The sequence below is a fragment of the Coffea arabica genome, chromosome 10c, assembly GCF_036785885.1.
Source record: "Coffea arabica cultivar ET-39 chromosome 10c, Coffea Arabica ET-39 HiFi, whole genome shotgun sequence".
Taxonomy (NCBI): domain Eukaryota; kingdom Viridiplantae; phylum Streptophyta; class Magnoliopsida; order Gentianales; family Rubiaceae; genus Coffea; species Coffea arabica.
In genome coordinates, this window is record NC_092329.1 from 5,143,562 (window position 1) to 5,165,058 (window position 21,497).

At 37.6% G+C, this 21,497-nt stretch overlaps 3 protein-coding genes across 4 annotated transcripts; all 3 read right to left on the bottom strand.

The window, feature by feature from the left end:
- Window positions 1-3,064: 3,064 nt before the first annotated feature.
- On the bottom strand, window positions 3,065-7,959 carry LOC113713506 (uncharacterized). Its single transcript, XM_072069556.1, has 9 exons — window positions 7,821-7,959; window positions 7,487-7,672; window positions 7,331-7,395; window positions 7,000-7,126; window positions 6,170-6,318; window positions 5,687-5,794; window positions 5,478-5,597; window positions 4,207-4,380; window positions 3,065-3,748 (listed from the first exon to the last, which is right to left on the bottom strand). The coding sequence occupies exons 2-9, from the start codon at window positions 7,560-7,562 to the stop codon at window positions 3,647-3,649; spliced, it is 921 nt and encodes a 306-aa protein (XP_071925657.1). The 5' UTR covers window positions 7,563-7,672; window positions 7,821-7,959; the 3' UTR covers window positions 3,065-3,646.
- Window positions 7,960-8,486: 527 nt separating this feature from the next.
- On the bottom strand, window positions 8,487-12,388 carry LOC113713308 (NAC domain-containing protein 72-like). Of its 2 annotated transcripts, XR_011822456.1 has the most exons (4): window positions 11,691-12,388; window positions 10,186-10,452; window positions 9,014-9,413; window positions 8,487-8,930 (listed from the first exon to the last, which is right to left on the bottom strand). XR_011822456.1 is itself a non-coding variant. In XM_072069337.1 (3 exons), the coding sequence occupies exons 1-3, from the start codon at window positions 12,156-12,158 to the stop codon at window positions 9,339-9,341; spliced, it is 810 nt and encodes a 269-aa protein (XP_071925438.1). In that variant the 5' UTR covers window positions 12,159-12,388; the 3' UTR covers window positions 8,487-9,338. The 2 variants fall into 2 exon arrangements, 1 of the variants encoding a protein (XP_071925438.1); XM_072069337.1 differs by having other exon boundaries at window positions 8,487-9,413.
- Window positions 12,389-15,360: 2,972 nt separating this feature from the next.
- LOC113714569 (polyadenylate-binding protein 2-like) lies at window positions 15,361-20,161 on the bottom strand. The gene is made up of 9 exons (XM_072068957.1): window positions 19,560-20,161; window positions 18,792-18,910; window positions 17,605-18,261; window positions 17,383-17,460; window positions 17,212-17,301; window positions 16,473-16,610; window positions 16,168-16,335; window positions 15,892-16,092; window positions 15,361-15,813 (listed from the first exon to the last, which is right to left on the bottom strand). The coding sequence occupies exons 1-9, from the start codon at window positions 19,846-19,848 to the stop codon at window positions 15,577-15,579; spliced, it is 1,977 nt and encodes a 658-aa protein (XP_071925058.1). The 5' UTR covers window positions 19,849-20,161; the 3' UTR covers window positions 15,361-15,576.
- Window positions 20,162-21,497: the final 1,336 nt, after the last annotated feature.

The following is a 21,497-nucleotide window of genomic DNA, read 5'->3' on the forward strand; positions in this document are numbered from 1 at the left end:
ATTTTTAGTCAATTAGACGTGAGAATCAGCAATCTTTTCCTTTTTAATGTACGCACAAAATGTTAATGGGCGATATTATCGAAAGCAACTAATCGTATCAGAAATATATTAATTCATCCCGTAGGTAGGTGTAAGTAAGAAATTTTGAATTTTTTTTTTTTTTTTGAGCAGGAGATTTTGAACTCTGAACAAGCTTTGATTGAGTTGAGTTGAATCAAACAAATACGAGATGGAGGTCTCCTTTTTCCCTTTCAAATTGCAGTATTGGAACAATCAAACCAATAGTAGTATTAGGAAACGGCTGGGTGCTCCAATGACCCCAAGAGGAAAACGAAAGAATGGAATGCGTCTCCAATTAGCTCATTCAAATTTGTCCATTTTATTCAAAACACGTGAAAAGCATGGCAAACTAGTAGTATCAATTTAACACAACTATACAGCTTCTTTTCTCCAGCACTTTAACGAAAAATTAGCGTACATGAATACAGGGTGCATACCATGATTTGTGGGGTATTTTCCATGTTATTCATTTATTTTAGCACACATACATCCTAGCAAGTACTCAAAATTTATTTTTCTTTTTATTCATAAGCGTCAGCTTATCAATTATTAGTAATTAAATTAGTCTTAAGGACACATAAAAGCCCAAAAGGAAAAGAACAAAGAGAAGGAAAGAAAAGTGGTGTAAACAGAAGGATTTGGTCACAGCAAAAATTGTCTCATTACAAAAAAGATAGATACCTGCAAGTACGTATATAAATGGTCCAACTTTGTTTTAATAATTAATTTTAAAATTAATCCTGAATGAATGACGTCTACGTAACATTTAAATTTAAAATTTAACTTTTACGTATATACATATATAGTAAATTCAATGCTGATAACGTACATATAGTCGTCGGTAAGTAAATATGTATAAGATTTTCTCTTCATTTTGACCCGTAAGTAAGTAGGCCGTAAGGCAGCTCCTATAATCTCACCATACCACGCAAGGGGCGCATAAACATACACAGCTGCTGGGCACGGCAGCAACGTCGCATCATCCAAGTCGAGTGGGGCTCTTTATTCTTCTTCCAATTCCAAGTCTTTGGTTCTATAAATATGCTCATCCTCCTTTCCTTCTTTCCTTTCTCTCTCACACTCACCGCCTCACCTCTCTAGTCTTTGATTTCTTTCTTCTTTCAATCAAATTCAAAGGTGGGCTTGCTTTGCTTTGCCTTTTTCCTTTGTGTTTTGTATTGTTGGGTTTAGGTCACAAGTCACGAGACAGAAAAGCATATTAGCATTTGCCCATTAGCAATTGGCAATTAGCAAGCTTCCTATCTTTTTCCAAATGGTCTACTCAAACCACCATTGCCTAATAAATAAAAATATATGTGTTACATAATTACAAGAGGATAAGTGTGATTCCATTCCCTGCCCAGAAGAAGGATAAGAGTCTATAATGTGATGAAATTTCCCGTGAGATTATATGCTTGTGAGGTCAGACAAGGCTGTTAGCTTAGTGTTGAATAACTTGTACATGACAAATTTTGAGGTGCCGACATGCGCCCAACCATATCAAGCTATAGGTATCATCTCATTTGGTGGCACATCCTAACGTCCATCACTCTCTTTATCTCTACATAATTTTCATTATTTTCTGGGTCAAAACACTACTCTACGAGTCTATGGCCTATGCAAAACATCAAAATCTACTGATTAATCCCATCAACAATCCTCCATTTTTTTTTGCATAATAATACTCTTCCTACCATACATTTTATGTTGTTCATGTATGTGTACAGATTGCATTTGTTGTGTCTTAAAGCAAAGAAAATCTTACTGCTTACCTATTACCTTACGGCAATAAATACAAGACAAAAACTTTTCATTTCGCTCCGTTTTCATTGGGCAAAAGCAGTTTCCACTCAAGAATAGGGTAAGAATGATGATACACGCCTCTATTCTATATATTTCTACGGGAAAGGAAAAAAAAAAAAACACACACACACACACACACACAGAGTGGAGCATCTGTCTATTCTATGGGTCATTAAGCAAGAGTTGGACTTTTTTGTGTACACTGTGCTGTAGGAGGAGTCATAAAATCAAAGGGGTCTGTGTTGGTCTACAATCATGGGACCCAATCCTTCTATCAATTTCTCCTGTCTGAAAGGTAGGTGGTGCGGTGGCTCAATTTAATCGTGATGGCAGAAGCTTTATGAGTAATGACCCTCAGAATTTTGGGTCTACAATGACACAAGAATTGGAATGACCCACCCAATTTTACGTGTGTAAAAGCATACGGGTTTGGTTTGGGGTGGGGTGGGGTGGGGCAATAATAATATCGCTGCTCAAAACCGAAGGCAGTGATGATGGAATTGCATATTTCACACAGCTGCGGGTTATGCTTATCGACCGGCCAAAAAAATGGGTAACAGATCAGATTTTGGTGTCCAAGAATAATAATCATAACAATAATGACTTGCGGAAAGATGACAAAAAAAACCCCTGAAGGAATCATCAGTGTCTTATAGCTACCACCGCGACATATTATGACAACATGTTCATCTCACTCCTTGGAAGGGGCCACTTTTTTATGGTTTTAATAAGCGCTAAAAGTGTGATTATGTGATGGTTTTCTATAGATCATCTGCTGCAGGCGACACGTTCATTTGCCTACCTCTCTCTTTTTTTGCTTTTTTGGTTTTTTTTCCACCCCAAGATGGGGATATGATATGTGGTAACACGATCAAGAAACATACTCCACAAGGCAAAGGGTATGAACTCCTGAAGAGTCTTTTGAGAATTCAAGAGGAGGAGAAAAGGACAGAAAAGAGGATGACGAATGAAGGGATGCGCCATTTATTGCTTGTAGGTGCAGCATGCATTGTGAAATGAAAGGAAATGTTACAGCAACATCAATAATGATGCAGTCACTAGCGGATCATGCAAAGGCCAAGGCCGCTCCGTAAGCCTCATTTCCTGTTGTTTTTGCTTGTGATTTGCAGGAGGACAAATGATTGTTTTGACCGTGCTTTATGGAAAAACAAAATAAAGATCAAAAGATGGCACACAGTAAGAAACAACACCAGAAAGGGGTGGACGCAAAAAAAGCCAAGCCAAGTACTTACAACTTGGTAAGAGATAAAGAGACCCAAAACATAAAGCAGGCAGAACAGAAAAGAAATGGCGCCTCACATGATCCTTGGGTCATGGAATTCAAGCTCGCTCCTTTCCGCTCCACAGACAAAATACTAAAACAGTAGCAAGTATATCATGTTTTCCTGCGTCTTTTTTATAGATTCCAAGTCTTGAGCCAAGCCTCTCATCAGCCAGTCACTAAGTGAAACCGAAATGCTGGCTCACTCTTTATCATCATGAGAGAGACAACTAGTGGCTGCCCTGCTGCAGGTCTCCTAAGGAAAGGTGGCAATACTATCTTGATCTGCATCAATTTCCCTGTTCAAGTAACAACCTGAGTAAAATCCTAAGCAAGTTATCTGACATCCAAGCCACGTCCTGGATCACGAAAGATGGCCTCAGACTGTCACAAGTTTTGACAATAACAACAATACAAGCATCATTAGCCATGACAACTACATCATCTCTCAGGCTAACGTACAAAAATTCAAGCTTTCCCTTTGAACTTGCTGATGTTATCTTAGCGATTAATTGGTGTGTGCATCCTTTCAACTATCCTATTTACGGCATCACGAGACATCACTAGAGTGTCGTGCAACAAAATGCTATAGACATTCAATCCCTGCAAAAACCAAAAGTCAAAAAAAAAAAAAAATCAGAACCAGACTAAGTGCTGGAGAAGAATCACCTCGAATAGAATCCAAAACAGCCTGTCACTACTGAAACAGGGCGGCAGATTATCAAGGAAAAATACAATTTATTTCTACATAAATTACCATCCACATTTTTGGTAGACATTTGAACTCTACTGAAACCATGAAATGGCTAATGGTTGTTCATTAATAACATAACGGGAAAAATAATCTAAATCTTCTTGAAAAGGAATCAGTATTTGAAAACTCATTGAAAGGTTATGGCAAAGATAATTATAAAAGCGTGATTGATGAGTAATTCCATAGTTCATCTGAAATTTTAAAAATTTGATAAATTGCAGTTCATCTTTCAGATGTGAATGGTCAGCAGGAATTACATCCAACAACAAACTCACGAGGGACAAATCAAAACTAAGTTGATACTTACAATTGAAGGAAGAACATTGACATAATGTATATTTTGGGTAGCAAGCTTCAGCTTTTCGTTAATTGCATCTCCATCCACCAGCAGAAGTTTCTTGGTATCCACCATTAGATTATAATAGCTGACAATATTTTTTGTCTTATGTGAAGGGATCTCTAAATCCTCAAAAACCATAAGCTGTGGATAAAGAACCATACGATGTCAAAACTAATATAATTAGATGAATGGGTGAACATAAAGAGCATAAGCTGGAAAACTATTCCTCATCCTAAAAGAAATGATAAATGTTATCATTTCCATGGGAGAGGGAGGTAGAAAGGCCAAAACAACACTGGATAAATGTAGCCACACTAGAACAGAAGTACAAGCTTTATAATAGAAGATAAATCTCTTAAAAAATATAAAATCTTCAAATGAAAGAGACTTAAATCCTCAAGGGCTTCCAGGTTAATAGTTAATTAAAAGTAGAAATGACAATTTTCCAGACTCCCAAAATTCGCAATACTCTACAAATTCAGTCAAATACAACTATCTACCTTATCTAACATATCTCGAGGTATCAGTGCTCAGAAAGGAAGGCTAGTGTGTGTGCTAACTTAATCCATGAGGAAAGCCTCAATAAGGTTTTTAGCAGGTTAGTGCTGTTGTATATCCTAGTAGTTACTTCACAATTGCAACGGAATTGCTGTTTAACAGATGAAAATACTTATATGGCAACTTGAGGGATAAACATCATCGGTAAACAAGTCCAATAATGCAATCAGAACAGAATAAAGTACCAACAATTAATATGATAAAGAAGCTCTATTTTTCACTATTAATGTTGGTGTACTCCTAATTCTAGCCGGAACTCTATCCTAGAAATCAAAGGTGTTACAAGATACAAATCATCCAGTTATGGCCAAAATATTTATGCACTACAATGAAAGAAAATTATAAAGAGGCATATAAAATTATCCAGATAGTCTAAAGCATGAAGCGATAGGCTTTGCTCTGAAAGACTGGGGGTTTCTTTTTTAAAAAAAATGGACAAAGGGTTCTTTTTTCCCCAGACAATTAAATCATCATCCAGACCAAGAAAAACTTATGGCAGGACACCACGAGCATAAGAATAAATCAAATAAATAAAGGGAAACTAGGACTGAAGTAACTTTTGGCTACATAGGGTCCAGGACAAAATTTTTGCCCATTGTTCTAAGACAACCCAACCAAATTCTAGATAAGAAAAACAAGGAGGAAATTATATAAGACAAAGTACGCTTTCAAAAACTCGCCTTTCCTTCTGCTGCTCTAGCTGACAATGCAATCTTTAGCCCCAGTCGACGGACCTTCTTATTCAGCTTGATAGCATGACTTCGTGGTTTGGGACCATGCATAGTTGCACCACCCCTGAACTGTTATTCAGCAAGCAAATCCATAGTAACCATTCAGAGTCATACAAAAAGCACCATCTATACAGAAATATAAGACAGCGGTACATCACCTGAGGACCTCGCAGTGTTCCATGTCTCGCTCGACCAGTACCCTTCTGTCGCCATGGTTTTCTACCAGTTCCACTGACCTCGCTAATGGTTTTGGTTGAATGAGTTCCCTGACAAAAACTCACTGCTCTAAGAAAATTTCACAATAATAAATTATTCTCCAGCTTAAAGCTCATTAAGAAACTATTAATATACACCGAGCACGAAATATCCTCCACTGCAAGAACTAAAACTTCTCTTCTTATATGCAAATAACAATTAAAAATGTTGAAGATAACAAGATACTAGATGCCAAAAGTTAAGAAAGTTTAAAAAACTGCAGAAGGTTATATTGACCTCACTCAGTGGCATGACATTAATAGATTTGCTATTCTTAACTCAATTGTTTAAGAGGAGGATACAAGGTACAATATTGGCTCGTGAAACATTAAGACATGTTATCCTGTCAATTTATCATACTTCCAAGTAAAGAAAGATCATCCTACCTGCTGTCGTTTTGCAAGCTGCCACCTTACAACACGATGGACAATATCTTTCCTAATTGGAACATCAAAAACATCGCCAGCCAAAACCATCAAGCCTTTATCTTCATTGGAAAAGTTTGTGACCGGAATCACCAGGTCCTGACAAAGTCCTAAGAAATCACAAATAATCAACACAGTAAAGAAGTGATGTTTCGCTAGTTGAACACAAAGTAGCAATATGCCAGTCTATAAGAAATTTTACCTTCATCGGATGAGACAGAGAATATATAACAAATCAAAACCAAAAGTAAACTTCATTTGGTAGGGCCAACTCAATCTATAACCTTCCCAGAAACAGAAAGTAAATCTCCTAGATAAACTAAAACATATCCTCATGTAAACTGAAAATCCACTACAAACTCTTATTATTTGCAGCCAGAAGCCTTTAAAAAACTTGAAAATTCTGGATTTAAGATACAAACCTAATAAGAGAAATTTGTATCACTCTCTTCAATACATTGTGTCATACCTACCTTGTCATACATCACTATAAACTCAATCATATCGTTATAAACCAAATGCAACGAAATTCTTAGAGTCAAGCCTAAGGTGTGCAATCATCTAATGCAATTCAAACTGCATTAATTGGACACTGTTTCAATTCATTCCTCACAGAAAATTTGACTTATCCATCGATTCATGAGCTAGATTTTAAAAAAAAAAGTGTAGAAAAAGAAAGTTTAATACAGTAAAATTTTCCAAAAAAATGGAGCATAATGAAGCATGCTAATCTTTCCAGAACGTATCTAAAGAAAAAGCAAAAAATAAAAAGCAAGTATTAGAAGTCATACCAACTGTGCGCTCAGGGGGGAAAACCCGTTTCCTGGACAACAAATCTGAGGGAAATGCATCTTCACATGATCCAGGAGTTAAGATAGAAGTTGAAAACCCTCGACAAGCAGCGATAAGTAACTCATTCTGCAGTCAAAAACCAGAAACAAGAAGAAAGCTAATGAATATGATGCGACCAACAAAATGTGCTACCATCTTCTTACAAAAGATTCATTTTTGCGGAAAACAAATGATAAAAAACAAGGGCACAACCACGGAAGACAAATTTCAAATCCTAACTAATTTCTTGCAAGATCAGTATAAGCAAATTGTGATAACTAATCCAGTTACCTTTTGAAGAGCAGATAATTCAACAGAAAACACACTGTGCCTAACAGCCCGCTGACAGCTCAAGCCTGCAATAAAAATTTCCCCCAGAATAATAATAAAGAGTCAGATTTTAGTCAAGTTATTCAGGAGAACAAAAAGAGCATGAAGATAACATACCACTAGAAAAACCAAGTGCCGAAGAAAATGCACCATTCCAAGAACGAAAAGCCCTTCTTGAAATCCAAAGTGCCATGCTCCAAAATGATAAACTCTCGAATCTAAGAACTCTTTATCCTTTTAATTTGAAGGGTTGTTTCTGGTCCAGCTAAACGGAAACCATCCTGGGAAAATTTATTGATTCACCTGAAAGTTCATATTTTTATCAATGGATGATTACCAGAGTAACAGATAACAGAAGAAAAATTAGAACACAGAGCCCGAGATATCATAAAATTTCCCCCCATTTGCATTGCTAGGCAGCTGAGGGAGGGGGTTGTTGGCGGAAGCATACCAGCAAAGTGACTGAGAAAGGCGAATTGATGAAGGGTTCCGATGGCACAGCCCCGAGACTCAAGTAGTAAGAAGAAGAAGAAGAGAAGCAGCTACTGAAGAAGAAACCCTTTCATAAACCCTTTGCCATGGTAACTATTTCTGTGTTTTGGGGAGAATTGTTGTCCGGGTCGGAGTTAAATGAATTTGGTTTGCACGTCCTTCGGAAAGAAATGCGGTCTATCAGTCTATGGTCTAAGCTAAAAAGTTTTGTGGGCTTTTCTCTCCCACAGTTATAAGGAATTTCAGCCTATTTGTTTCTTAGCCTGCATTTTAATGTCTAGACTTTATCAGCATACTTGTATCATTGCCCACATTCATTTTCTGATTTTGAACTTTACTAGTCTTTCGTCCAAAAAAAAAAAATTTACTAGTCAATTGCCAATGATTTTAAAACCCACCGGTATAAGTTTTACACAATTTCATCGGCTGGTCATGTCCGGATCCATTTTAAAAAAGAAAAGTAAAAAAAAAAAAAAAAAAAACAGAGTAAAATAGCTTCACGAAACTCAGGTGAAAAGTTGAAGAGATATTCGTCGATATTAATTATTTTGGGTTGCTTGTCAAAAATTAATAACACTCTGTAGATGGGAAAATAGTGGAGCATTTTGATGACGACTCGTTGGTGTACAGGTAAAACGACCCAATCAAACTCCTTCCTTTTTTGCTGGAAACATGATATGAAAATACGAATGAACATTAAAATCGACTATTTATGCGGGGTCCTAAATGCTGCTCCATCTTCTCAAGCGGCAGCAGTTAACCGCTACCATCCCAACAAGCACATATATACTAATAAGTTGATGATAAAAATCCTAGTAAAAGAGACCTTCATATCCAGAAAAAACTAGACTTATTTTAATTGGATCTAGTGATCTGCTATTATACATCAGCACAGCGCTTCAATTCATACTTCTTCACATTCTTGACACTGAGAATGACCGATGCAGTGACCAGCTCACACACCTCATTCAATTGACTCCGTTGACCTTCCCATCTTTGCACAGCTTTCTCACCATCTTTAGCCACCTCCACCCGGGCCAGTGCCTGCTGTAAATTGATATTTGAGGATCTGCAGGTTCAATACTAAAAACCATTACCAGCCTTTCATCAAGGATGAGATGTAGGAAAAGCAAGACAAGCATCCACAACCACCTTATGAAACATGGTTTCCTGGCCTTCACATGATCATTAATCCACAATTGAGGTAAATCTCATTACTGGCAGTACTCCCCTCCACCTTTTCGCATTTTCTTCATTCCATAATCCATATTGAACAACTCAGTTTCTAACTCATTGTGATATCAGTTCTATCAATATGTGTAATTCATATCTCCTAGAGAAAATTAGATCATAACATTACTTCCTGAGGAAGTAATCTGAGCATCAAGACTCCAACTGAGGAAAATCTGCAGGACATCGGAGATGTCTGCCTCTTGTATCTTTTCAAACACAATAATGTTACCACTCCTAAAGTTAATCAGTCGACACCCGGAAGCGAGCATAGAAGGTCATCGACCTCTATATAATCTCCTTCTAGAATGGTTTTCAAGTCCTGCACAGCCAAATCATACAAATCATCAGGAAGGAAGTAATGATTGATCCATGGGCCGTATAATTCTACATGTTCAAATTCAACAGATCATAAAGAAAAAGCAATCTCCATCTTTTTTAATAAGAAAGCAAAATCTATCTGGATAAACTTAAGGGCGTCAGTAAGTAAACTCAGAAAGAGTACTTAAGGAACCACATTCAATTTCCAACCCATAAGACGAATGAGGAGATAGAAGTTTGAAGAAGGGAAAAGAAGATCATGTTGGGAAAACAGGAACATTTATTACTCTATACATATAACATCTTCATTTCTGCTTGTTCAGGAAAGCTCACTGGAAATCTCAAACTTACTTATCAGGTCAATCAATTCAAGACCATCACTCAGAAGTTTTCATCATCCCATTTACCAAAGAAAAAGTGTTCATTCTAATATGGCAAGTAAATCTCAACTAAGAGGACTGTCTACCAACTTATCCACAGAATTTACAGTAAAAAAGAAAAAAGGCTTATCACCAACCTCTCTGTTTCTCCTCAAGAAATCACACATATAACAGTCACTAAAGTCCTAATGCCAGTGAACCTCCAACAAAGTGAATAGAATAAGAGCAATCCAAAAGGAACAAAGAATGCTATTGAGCTTTGACATTCCACAATCAGACAAAGCAACTGTTTTGAAAATATACTGCAGAAGTCTAAGCAGCAGGATCCTTCTAACTATAACTGATAGGAAAAATTTCGCTGAATTGAAAAGAAGAAGATTTCAGGTTTAATACCTGCTCAGAAACAGGCTTGAGGCTAATGGTCTCGTCTAACTCATTACCCTGTCCTGGAGGGAGCTTCAAAACCTCATTATCATCATTTTGCGTACTCTTGTCTTGCATTTTAGATTCTTCAATAACTGATGTAACACTTCCATCATATTGAACACCTATATGACGCACAGTTGCAACACTTTCCTCACCGCAGGAACTTATATTGTGCTCTGATAAGTTATGTCCCAGATCAGATTTGTTAAACACTCGGCAAAGGACAAAAGATCCCTGCATATACTTTGAATCATGAGATTCTGAATAAATTTTGTTGCAGCTTTAACCAAATGAATTAGAGCAGAAACTTCTAACATAATCCAATAACCAAATTTCCTAGATCTTTTAATATTCAATCTGATCATATGGGAAAGCAACCATCATCAAAATATACTTGACATCTACACAGTACACACAGATGGAAATAAATGGAAATCACAACCCTAGGAAGAATACACAACATCCGAGTCATATATGAAAGATGGTGCACACATTAGTCTCAGAGTGTAGGACTGTCGAATAGAAGCTGACATCAAGATCCTTGAAACAAGAAACCATCTATTTTCTCCTCTTCTCGCACACAAACAAATCATGATCAAAAGCTTGTCCAGCAGCAGGGCAATGGGTATCACACAGTGAATCTCAAGTCTAAACCGAGGCCTCCCGTTCAGGATCTTCACAAATCAAAACTAATTTCAATATGTTATTAGGAAATAGTCACGATGCATTTTTTCTTCTTGCCTTTAACATTAAAATCAATTAAGAAAATCACCTTTACATTTTGAAACAAAATATACTTTCTTTTATAAAAAATGATTTCATCACACCAATGCAAAAGGCACCAAAAGCTATTTATAATGCGTAATTGATAATAGCAAGATAACAAACACAAACTTAAACCTAATTCCAAATAAGAAATAACTAATCTAGCTCAACAGGTAAATCACAAACTTTATGTCTCTATTTGCGCCTGTATGTGCAAATTCTAGTACCAAGTACAATAAAGTAGAAGAGAATTTTAACAGCTTTATTAGGGAAAAAATGAATTAAATCCACATTGACCCCACTAAAATCATTTCCCGAAACCAGCATAAGCAAGACTGCCAACTGACAATCATTCATTTAACATGGCCGAATCCAATTTCTACTTCCGAATCCAATTTCTACTTCATACCCTTGAATTTAGGAAGCATAAATTACCACAAAATTTTCTCCATAAATATATTAAAAAAAAAAAAGAACCGCAGAACCCAATTCGCAATGAAAATGAAAGTATTTGGGGGAGAAAAAATTCCCATTAGATATTAACGTCAAGTTAACTAATTATGAAAAAAGTTAATCTAGTCAAACCCAATCAGCTTAGACCAACAACAATGTATAACTTCTACCAAAATATCAGGTACAAAACTTCAAATTTTTATCAGACCCATAACTTAATAAATTATGATCAAAGCATAAAAGAAGATTAATACCATATGATGATCAATGAGAGCATATTCATACAGGACCCAACGAGTCCTAACAGCATTCTCGTGTGAATCCCCCGAATAAAAATCAAAACTTTTACGCGTCCCCACCACAACTTTCCCTGCACCCGCATCAATTACATCCCTAACCCTCCCCCTCTTTTTCCAATACCCGCCACCGGCGACTCTCCTCCTCCCTCTCTCCCTCAAAACAACCCTCCTAACGTAACAATACCAGTGGCGCCTCCGCCCTCCGCTGCCGAACCGGAAGCAACCCGATTCAGGTAAGTTGAACGGGTTGAAATTGTACAAGTCTAACTCTTTAATTACGTCTTTGCCATAACAATTGGTGCCGTTGTTTTTAGAAGTAAGGTAGTAGCAGACGAGCTGTTGCTCGGAAGGGTAGAATCGAGAACCTGGTGGAAGACAAAACGACGTCGGATCATCCGGGGGCTTTGGATCCTCTCCCCTCATTTGTGGAAATTTTCCGCGAGAGCAAAGGCATGGACAGGGGACAGAAGGTAGGGTTTTATAGCAGTCAGGGACTCAAGAAGCGTGGCCCTGAAGTTTGTTTGGGGTTTTGTCTTGTGTAGTGCTAGCGCAAAAGAGTGTTCGTGCTCCTCAGTAGTACGAGCCGCCGGTCTGTCCACGATTATGCTGAATGGTTGATTGCTTTGCTGCTTAATCTTGTGTGACCCCGTTTGGAGGGTTGCGAGGACTTTATAAAGAATACAAGTGCTTTTAAGGAAACTGTTTATAACCTGCTAAATTTACCTACTTAAGTTAAGAAAATCAGTTACTAAATACCCTAAAAATACATTGAATAAATCTTATAAATATCCTAAAAATACTTTAAATAAATCTTATATACACTGACGATGTATACACTATCGCGGTTGGATATACGACACATATGCAAAATTTGATTTTCAAATTCAAATTCAGATTAATGTGTCGTACATCTAATGATGAAAGTGCATACACTACTGCCAGTGTATCAAAAATTAATCCAAATACTTTTAGTGCTTAAACTTTTTTATTGTAAACGCATTGCAACGCTAAACGGGCCATTAGTGCAGTTTAACTTTAGTAATTTTCGAGGTAGATCAAAGCTATGACAAATATAATTTATACATTTAACTTGGGATTTATAATTGTTTAGTAAAGATTTTTTCTGTTGCAGATCGAATGACTCAAATCAATCAATTTAGGTATCGTGTAATTGTTGTCTAATATGTATTTTATTAAAGACTTTTGGATTGATAGTAATGTAGTAGATGTGCTCGTTCAATTGAACTTGCTCAGTATTGGAAATTGGAATTGAAAATTGATGCAAAAGTGTGAATAAATTAATACGATTAAACAAAAATCTACCTATATTGGAATTGAAAAATGATTCAAAAGTATTATGATTGATATAATAAGTTAAATTCTTCTTGGTCAAGTTTTTCCTTTTCCGGGGATACTCCATATCCACAGTCTATACTCTATACTATATAGGTGCATGTCTCACCTTTTGAAAAGTCAACTCCATTGACAAACGAGGAATGCCCTCTGAATATTGCGCTTACTGAAGAGGGATGTCTGTCTACTTTTGTTCCGATTCTTAAGTACATTTGAATGAATTTTAAGTACGCCTAGGTTGCGATTGGAATGCGGGATTTAATGAAAGATTGAAATCTTCTCAAATTTTTATAATTATTTAAATTATTTAAGAAGTATTTAAATTTATAAATTACAAATTATTATAGTGTTTAAAATATATTTTGATAATTAGTGAATTATAAATTCAAATGTATCTAAATCAATTCAAATAATTAGAACAACTTGAGTGGATTTCAAATTCTTCATCAAATTTCTCAATCTAAACAAAAAAAAAAAAAAATGCATTTTGCCTCTTTTATGGTAAAAGTATGCACCCCGAGTGTGTATATCATACATGCAATTCGCGAAACATATAATCGACCCTTTTTCTGGTTGAACTCCCCTGGCGTTTCTCTCCACTGTAGTTCTTGAAACCAAACATTCACTAAAGGATCATTTGATTTTCACTTTCTTTCCCATTAAAAGTAAAAATGATTACCATTTCATTTAATTTTCAAGCATGAGATGCGGAAGGGGTCCATCATGATGCACTGATTTCGTGATTCTGAACAAGTTGAAATTGCAAGAACATATTGAGTTTGTTTGGATAGAGAGAATTTGGATGATTTATTTGAGATATTTACTGTAGCACTTTTTGTGATGTGATGTATGTGAGATAAAAAGGTGATTGGGAAGATAAAAAGGTGATTGGGATTTGTGAGGATAAATTTTGCAAACCAAATTCTCTCTATCCAAACAAACTCATTATTATTATTGTGATTTACAGATTTCTGACATAATACAGTTCGTTTTCGTCTAAATTAAAGCACAAGAACTCCAGAAATAACGAGTCCACCTAGTTGAGGGAACATCGGTTTACTCATTGACTGGAATGCTGCTCAACGTACAAAGACGCGGGTGATGGCCGTGAGGTATTTCATAACCAAAGAATGATTTTACAATTTCGGACACATCCGTGTGTGAATTGTGAAACTGAAACTGTGGTATCTATCCAGTGTCAAAGTGCATGGATGCGTGAACAAATCTAGCCCCACGACTGTTATCGCCGGTGCAATCAATATAAAGGGGCACATGAGGGGCCGACTTTCTTGTTTCACTGTTGCAAGATGACTGGTAGAAAGGGAGGAGGTTGAGCATCTTCTGATTTGGTTTTTACTCGTACTTGATTCTGGAGACTTGGCGAAAGGGAGGCCTTTCTGCATCTGTGTGAAGACGCCATGCCATGATCTGAATTAGCTCAGATGCAATGGTTCAGGGGTGGTTTTGAAGGGAATCCGCATCTTTGTCAGTGTGATCACCAGTTGATGCAACTTCCAGGCTGCCCATCCCAATCCATTTCTCAGCAGCAGCTCCCTCAGAAATTCCTTCTGTTGACAAACTGCACTAAATAATGCCTACTTGGCGCAAGTCCTACTCCACCTATACTTGGCGCCAGTCCACAAAGTTGAAAAACCCCAGTCCCTGGGGGATTTGGTCAGTCAAATCTTGTAAATCCCTTTAATTCTTTTATCTATACACTGACTAGTATATCCTTCTGGGGGAAACGGCAGCAATCAGGTAAAAGCGTTCACATGGGAGTTAATTTTCGGATGCTTTGAACCAATACAGTAGTATATAGAGTGCTGGTGAGCATTATATTATTATTGTTTGCCTGGCCAGGGAGAATCAGTTGGGGTTGTCAAAAAAAAAAAAATAAAGGGATGAATTCGCAAAGCCGCCGAAAATGCTAAAGAGAAACCAGCCCTACTATCGGCAATTGCATGGAACTAATAAATAAAAATTCGAATGGACCCCCAAGTCTCAGAGAGTCGGACTCCTCTACTATCAGTACTGGTTCTATAATTTTTATTTTAGGAGCACTCAGACACCGCGAAAACACACGCTGGCTCATAGGTTTCTATAAGTCGGCCCCCTCTGTACTACATCTAACAAATCTTGTTGGAAGTCAAAAACATATATACAGGCTTAGTCGATACCCCAGGTCAGATTTGCCTTCCTCTCATGTACCGGGTGGTTCCTGCAGAGACCTTAGCGCTCGAGCAGTTTTCTTCTAGTATTATAATCCTGGAAATCATCTCAAAAACAGTTTTAAAAACAAATTACCAGCCATTAACTCTCTAAACAATATCCAAAAATAAGATGAGAATAAAACTAACTCCGGCAGGTTCAAAATTCCAATCTATCATTCGAAAACTCAGTTCTAGAATCTAATTCCTTCCCTACGAAAGATATTGAAATCTTGATTCTATCAAAAACTCATTTCTTCCATTCTCATCACTTCACGCGCTCAGGAAACGATGCTGTCACTCAGGGAAAGTGAGGCTAGCTGATCAGCTGGGCCGCTTGCCTGCTGAACATTCTGCAGGACCTCCATTGCCTCAGCAACTTTTGCCTTTAAAGCATCTGGTGATTCCAGTAGATGCAAGACCTCTGTCTGGTCCATCTCCAGAAGCATGCCTGTAACTTTGGCTGCATATTCAGGCTCCAGCTGATCAACCAATGGATACAGATTTTCACCCAACATCTGCCGCATAGAAACATGTTAACAACCATCTAGACAAAACCTATTTACTGAAGCTTCATATAAAATGTTATATCCTACCGTGCGTTGCTGTTCTGGGGATGCATTTGCAAGTGCAGATGCCAGAGCGGTAGCTGGCATTGGCTGACCAATGGCACCTTCTCGGGGAAGCGTCCCACCCATGTCATATGGAGAGAGAACGCCTCCTGCTACACCAGGCATTCGCACATCAGGAACACTGCGGCCAGGTGGATACCTAAACATCCGTCCCCTTGGTAGCATCTGACAAACAAATATTTGACCTTAGTTCTGTTACACGAAAAAATACATACATAACATATACAGTAAGAGACCAACCTGCTGCTGCATCAATGGCACTGGCTGCTGGGCTTGTTGCATTGGCCCTGCTCCACGCCTTCCACCAGGCCGCTGGCCTTGCTGGACCAGTGGCACAAAGAAATTTGGCAAAGGAGCTCCACCAGGTCGCATTCCAGGTACAAGCTGCTGCTGATATCCAAATCCAGCCTAAAAATGCTTATCCCATTTAAGAGTAATGCCACAAGAAGAGAAGAAAAAAAAAAGAACAAAAGGAAGGGGGGGGGGGAGGCGGGGAGGGGAAGAAATGTAATGGCAAATACAGCAGTCAAAGGACAAACTATAACCTGTGGAGGGATTATAGTAGGAGGAGCTTGCCCATAATATAGATGTTGTCCAATAGCAGGACCACCAGGAGGATAGAGAGGCATTCTAGGAGCAATAGTTGGCCCTATTGCAACAGGCCTCATTTGCGCAAACTGAGCCTGCATTAACATCAAAATGATGAAGTCTGTCAAGAATTACAGTACCACATTCAGTCTAAGCCACACAAAACACGCTTCTGCAAGGCATTGTCATAACGATTCAGCTATGACAAATTGCAGCACATAATTACTACTATTTCTGCTTTAGGTCCCATGGAACCCTTAAATTTCAGAAACGAAAATTTGAGACCAAAACTGAACAACAAATACAGCAAAACAGGTAAGCTCAAAATCCAGTATACATGTAAGCTGAGAATGCTAAAAATCTAAATGGATATGACAACTAAATTATTGAACTTTTTAAGCACTATTAAGAAAATTCAACCATCAACCATCCACTCATATTCTAATAGACATTGTGCACTTTTTTCTTATGACTGACATAACCAATGAAAATAGAGATTTGACACCCAGAATATGCAAAAGGATGCAAATAACAGCATTTGGCAAGGAGAGTCTCATGCAGGAAAAATCAATATGCCATATGAAAGCATGTTAAATTAAGTGCCATCAGGCGAAGAATTCTTATATGTCATCCACAAAAGCAACCAGAAAACATAAATAAAAGCAGCAAAGGAGAAATCTCCTGAAAGCACGAGACCTGTAATCTTGCTCTTCGCTCTTCTTTCCTCTGCGCCAGTGCAACATAAAGTGGCTTGCTGATCACCATCTTTCCATTCATCTCAGAAAGCTATTAACAAGAAGGAAACAACCTAGTTAGCTTCTCGCCATTCCCCATATAATAGAAACATAATCTAATTTATCATCGTACAGCTCTAGAAGCTTCTTCAGGAGTTGTGAAAGCTACAAAACCTGATCCTCTGCTAATACCACTAGGATCCCGCATAACCTAAAACAAATCAAGAATGTAGTTAGGAGGACATGAACAAACCAAGGTGAACATTTGAAGGACACTCCAACATGGAGAGATGGAAAGGAAGAATAGGACAAGAGGATCAATTAAAAAAAAAACTACAGAGATTTGAATATGCACCTTGCATGAGGTTATGGTGCCAAAATCCGAAAACAGTTCCTTAAGTTTATCATCATCAATGCTGTCATCCAGGTTCTTTACATATAAATTCAAACCTTGATATTTGTCTACCACTTCCTTTGCCGTTTGCTCAAATTGACTCTTGAGCTCTTGCTCTCTTTCAGACTTCTTTTGGGCTTTTCCAACATACCACTCCTTGTCATCATATTTTTTTCCATTAAGAGCATCAACAGCTTTGGCAGCATCATCTGCATTCTCAAAGTTGACAAACCCAAAACACTTGGATTTTCCATCTGCATCCCTCATCACCACTGCACTAGTGATTGCTCCATGCTCCCCAAAAATTTTCTTTAGATCATCATCTGTGGTAGACTCTGATAGATTTTTCACATAGACATTGTTAAATTTGGTCCTACTGAAGGCGGACTCTCTCTCCTGCTTACGAAGGAACTGACCAACATACACTTGCTTATCGTTAATAAGCATTCCATTCAACTTATCAATGGCAGTCTGAGCAGATTCTGCATGGTCAAATTGAACAAAACCATAACCCTTAGATTGGCCATTGCCGTCAGTAGCTATCTTGCATGAAAGAATGTTGCCAAAGGTTGAGAATGTATCATGCAAAGCTTTGTTGTCAATTGCCTTGTCCAGATTCTGCACAGACAAGAACAATTCAATACTCCACACAAAGCATGCATAAGACAATGGCATAGTACAGTAACATTTAACCCTGGTGGTGCTTTAAGAATATAAAGCATAAAATCTCAAGAGAGAAAGAACTGTACAACACTGTTTTATTAATTCTTCAAGATCACAGAATTAGGCTAGAAAATTTACAATGCACAGCATAGTTCAATCAGATTTGATGCTCATGGGCCAAAGGAGGCTACTGAAGTGTACTAGAACAAAGCAAATAATCTAAAAACTGAAATTTGTTCATTGCTTTATCAACAATAAAAAATTTTTAATCCATGTCATGCCAAGTGAGACTATACCCAGAATAAACAAAGGGACCCGCATGGTGCATTAGATAGGGGCAAGTAATAACCCTAATAACTGAAAAGTTATTTAGCATCGTTATTCATTTAATACTAATTGCACAGCAACCCTAGCAACATGCCTTGGCAGTGCTATACTCAAGCCTGATCAATGAATAATGATGGACAGTTGACAATTGATAATACCTTGATAAAGATATTTGCAGTCCCACTCTTACGGATGCTAGGGTCTCGATGAGAGTACATGATCCTGATCGACTTGCCATTGATAGGAGTGAAGTTTAACACATCCATTGCCCTTGTAGCTGAAACAAAGAAAAACGGTATTGGTAGTAAATTTAATGGAAATGAACTTCAGGTAGAAAACTTAAATAAACAGACAAAGAGATGCAATCATATCGCCAAGAAATCAGTAAAAAGAATATCAAGTAAATTTACACAGACTAGTGTACATTACTTCTCTCTAACATTTGGATGGTAATAGACAAGCAGCAGCCTACGTGTGGAGCCGCAAAAGGAAGGTGATATAAAATCAACCTATAAAAGCAAAGGAAAGGGTAGCAATATTTATTTTTCATCTATCCATAAACTACAAACAAAGCTAATAGATAGACTTATCGCCAGAATTGGAGCCACACCCGAATCAAAGTGTCAAACTGAAAATAAATTAACAGCAATAGCTGACCAGCTTACAGCTGACTTGCGTTGTTCAAAAACCTAAAAATTCTAAACTTTAGGCACAACACGCAATCTTGTCAAGCATCCAGAAGTATGCCTACCCATCAATTATCACACACCAAAGCATAAGACGTTAAAGAATACCCTCATGCAAAACATACATTCCAACAAAATCCACAATGCAAGTCCCTATATCGTAGAAAATCATTCATATACATAAATGCCAGGGGAACTTATACAGGAAAAAGAGAACAGAAAAGAAGAAACAAGCTTTACCATCCTGAGGATTGCTATAGTTGACGTAGCCATAGCAGAGTGAGCGGCGAGTGCTGAGGTCCCTACAGACCCTTACCGAAACCACTTGTCCCACCTGGTTGAACAGATCGTACAATTGGGAGTCCGTCACGTTGACGTCCAGGTCACCCACGTAAAGCGAGGTTGACAAAAACTGATTCCCTCCACCAATGGGAGCCGCTGCTGCCGCCACAGCAGCACCACCAGCCGGAGCCGCCACTCCATTCAGCCCAGCTGTCACTCCCGCATTCTGCACCTGAATCTGCGCCATTTTTTCCTTTTCTCAAAAATAAAACTTATTTAATTTCCCCCTCCTAAATTACTATGACTGTAATTTTTGGGGAAATTAAAGAAAAGGCGGAGGGCGTGATGAAATTGGGACAAAAATATAAAATCGTCGGAGGATCCGAACGAACAATGAAGACGATGGATAGATAGAGATGATTTTTACTATATATCAATAGATTTTGTATTAAAAAGAAAAAGAAAAAAAAAAGAAGGAGATGAAGAAGAAGAAGAAAAAGGGCAAAAAATTTTGGTTTTTTTTTTGGATTTTACGGCAGGGGAGGGCAGGGGGAACTGCACCGCAACAGGCGAGAAGACAACAGTGAGGTTTATAATGAAGCACCCAAACGGTGGTGACGTATGAGAAACCCTAACGGGGTTAGGTCTCCACCGTTGGATTCTAATAGGGGTCCCACTTGGCGGTTACATTTTAGACTGAACGGTGAGATAGATTCACGATTCGGTTTCAGTTTGCTTGTGGACGCCGTTAGATGTTTTTGATCAACATTTCAGGTTCAGTTTGATTGTGACACGTGGGGAAATGTGCATGGGAGTTTTAGTAGCGTGGTTGAATCTAGCCGTGGGCTAATGTCATCTGTCGGCTGTATTCCTCTCACTTTTGTACAATCTACGAAAGAAAACTACGTAGTATTTTCATGTCTATCATTTCCTTCCTCAAGAAAAACATTTCTATCTTTTGGTTTCGATATATAGTATTAAAAATCAATCGTTTTTGCTGGGGGAAATGACAGAACATGAAAATGTCTATATGTGAGAAGTGAAAGCCCAAATAAACACGAATGTTTGGATAGTAGATTATTTAGGATAAATTTTTGAAAAAAAATACTATGTCAATTTTTTTGATGTAATATATGTAAGATAAAATGGTGATAAAAAAATATGTTTATGATACAACTAAATAAATTTGTGTAAATAATTCACTATTCAATTTCCCACTCTTTTGATCATTGATGAATATTTTTGTTACAACCACTCCATGACAAATTCTTCTGTCAATACGGGGACTAAACCACCATCGGACTAGACGGCTGTACGCACCGTGCACCCGTCTGGATTTTTTTAGGAGAGCCATTTTTTAATGTGGCGAATTTGCCTCCCACCCCACTAAGCTTTAATGCATTGATGGTCGCCACTAGCCCAAAGACCGGTGATTTTTTAAATTTCTACCTTGATCGAATTTTTTTTTTTGAAATCAAAAGAATTGAAACTTTTGAAAAGGATAAGTCATACAAACTTTATTTGATTAATATGTAACTTAAGAACGAGTACAAACTAAGACATAATAGCTGTCAAGCTATTGAGATGAAAAAAAAGGAGAAAAGAGATCACAATTCCCACTTGTGACAAAATATTGTCGAGGTGATGAGTAGGTACCCTTGTGATTGAGACGATGATTTCTTTGTTTTCTTTTTTTCTCCCTCTTTTTTTTTTTTTTTTATTTATAACCAGGTCTGAACTTTGATATACAGGTATAGTGGTATGATGGATGGACGAAGAAAAGCCCTAATATTCCGAAGTCGCTTAGTATGATAAATTAACAATTGGTCTCTGCGTTAGTTTGGCCAGAGATCATTAATTAACTGACGATTAATTTTGATGGTTTGGAATTGTGTG

What these genes read in the sequence shown, in the direction of transcription:
- LOC113714569 (XM_072068957.1), bottom strand. Translation starts at nt 19,848, where the DNA reads ATGGCGCAGATTCAGGTGCAGAATGCGGGAGTGACAGCTGGGCTGAAT. An exon ending in CTACTATAATCCCTCCACAG is followed by an intron (nt 16,336 to 16,472) that starts GTTATAGTTTGT and finishes AAGCATTTTTAG; the next exon opens with GCTGGATTTGGATATCAGCA. An exon ending in TGCCATTGATGCAGCAGCAG is followed by an intron (nt 16,093 to 16,167) that starts GTTGGTCTCTTA and finishes TTTGTTTGTCAG; the next exon opens with ATGCTACCAAGGGGACGGAT.
- LOC113713308 (XM_072069337.1), bottom strand. Translation starts at nt 12,158, where the DNA reads ATGAGGGGAGAGGATCCAAAGCCCCCGGATGATCCGACGTCGTTTTGT. An exon ending in CTCTCATTGATCATCATATG is followed by an intron (nt 10,453 to 11,690) that starts GTATTAATCTTC and finishes AAGTATATGCAG; the next exon opens with GGATCTTTTGTCCTTTGCCG. An exon ending in TCAAGCCTGTTTCTGAGCAG is followed by an intron (nt 9,414 to 10,185) that starts GTATTAAACCTG and finishes TTGGCTGTGCAG; the next exon opens with GACTTGAAAACCATTCTAGA.
- LOC113713506 (XM_072069556.1), bottom strand. Translation starts at nt 7,562, where the DNA reads ATGGCACTTTGGATTTCAAGAAGGGCTTTTCGTTCTTGGAATGGTGCA. An exon ending in CCCCCCTGAGCGCACAGTTG is followed by an intron (nt 6,319 to 6,999) that starts GTATGACTTCTA and finishes GTGATTTCTTAG; the next exon opens with GACTTTGTCAGGACCTGGTG. An exon ending in CTAGAGCAGCAGAAGGAAAG is followed by an intron (nt 4,381 to 5,477) that starts GCGAGTTTTTGA and finishes CTTTATCCACAG; the next exon opens with CTTATGGTTTTTGAGGATTT.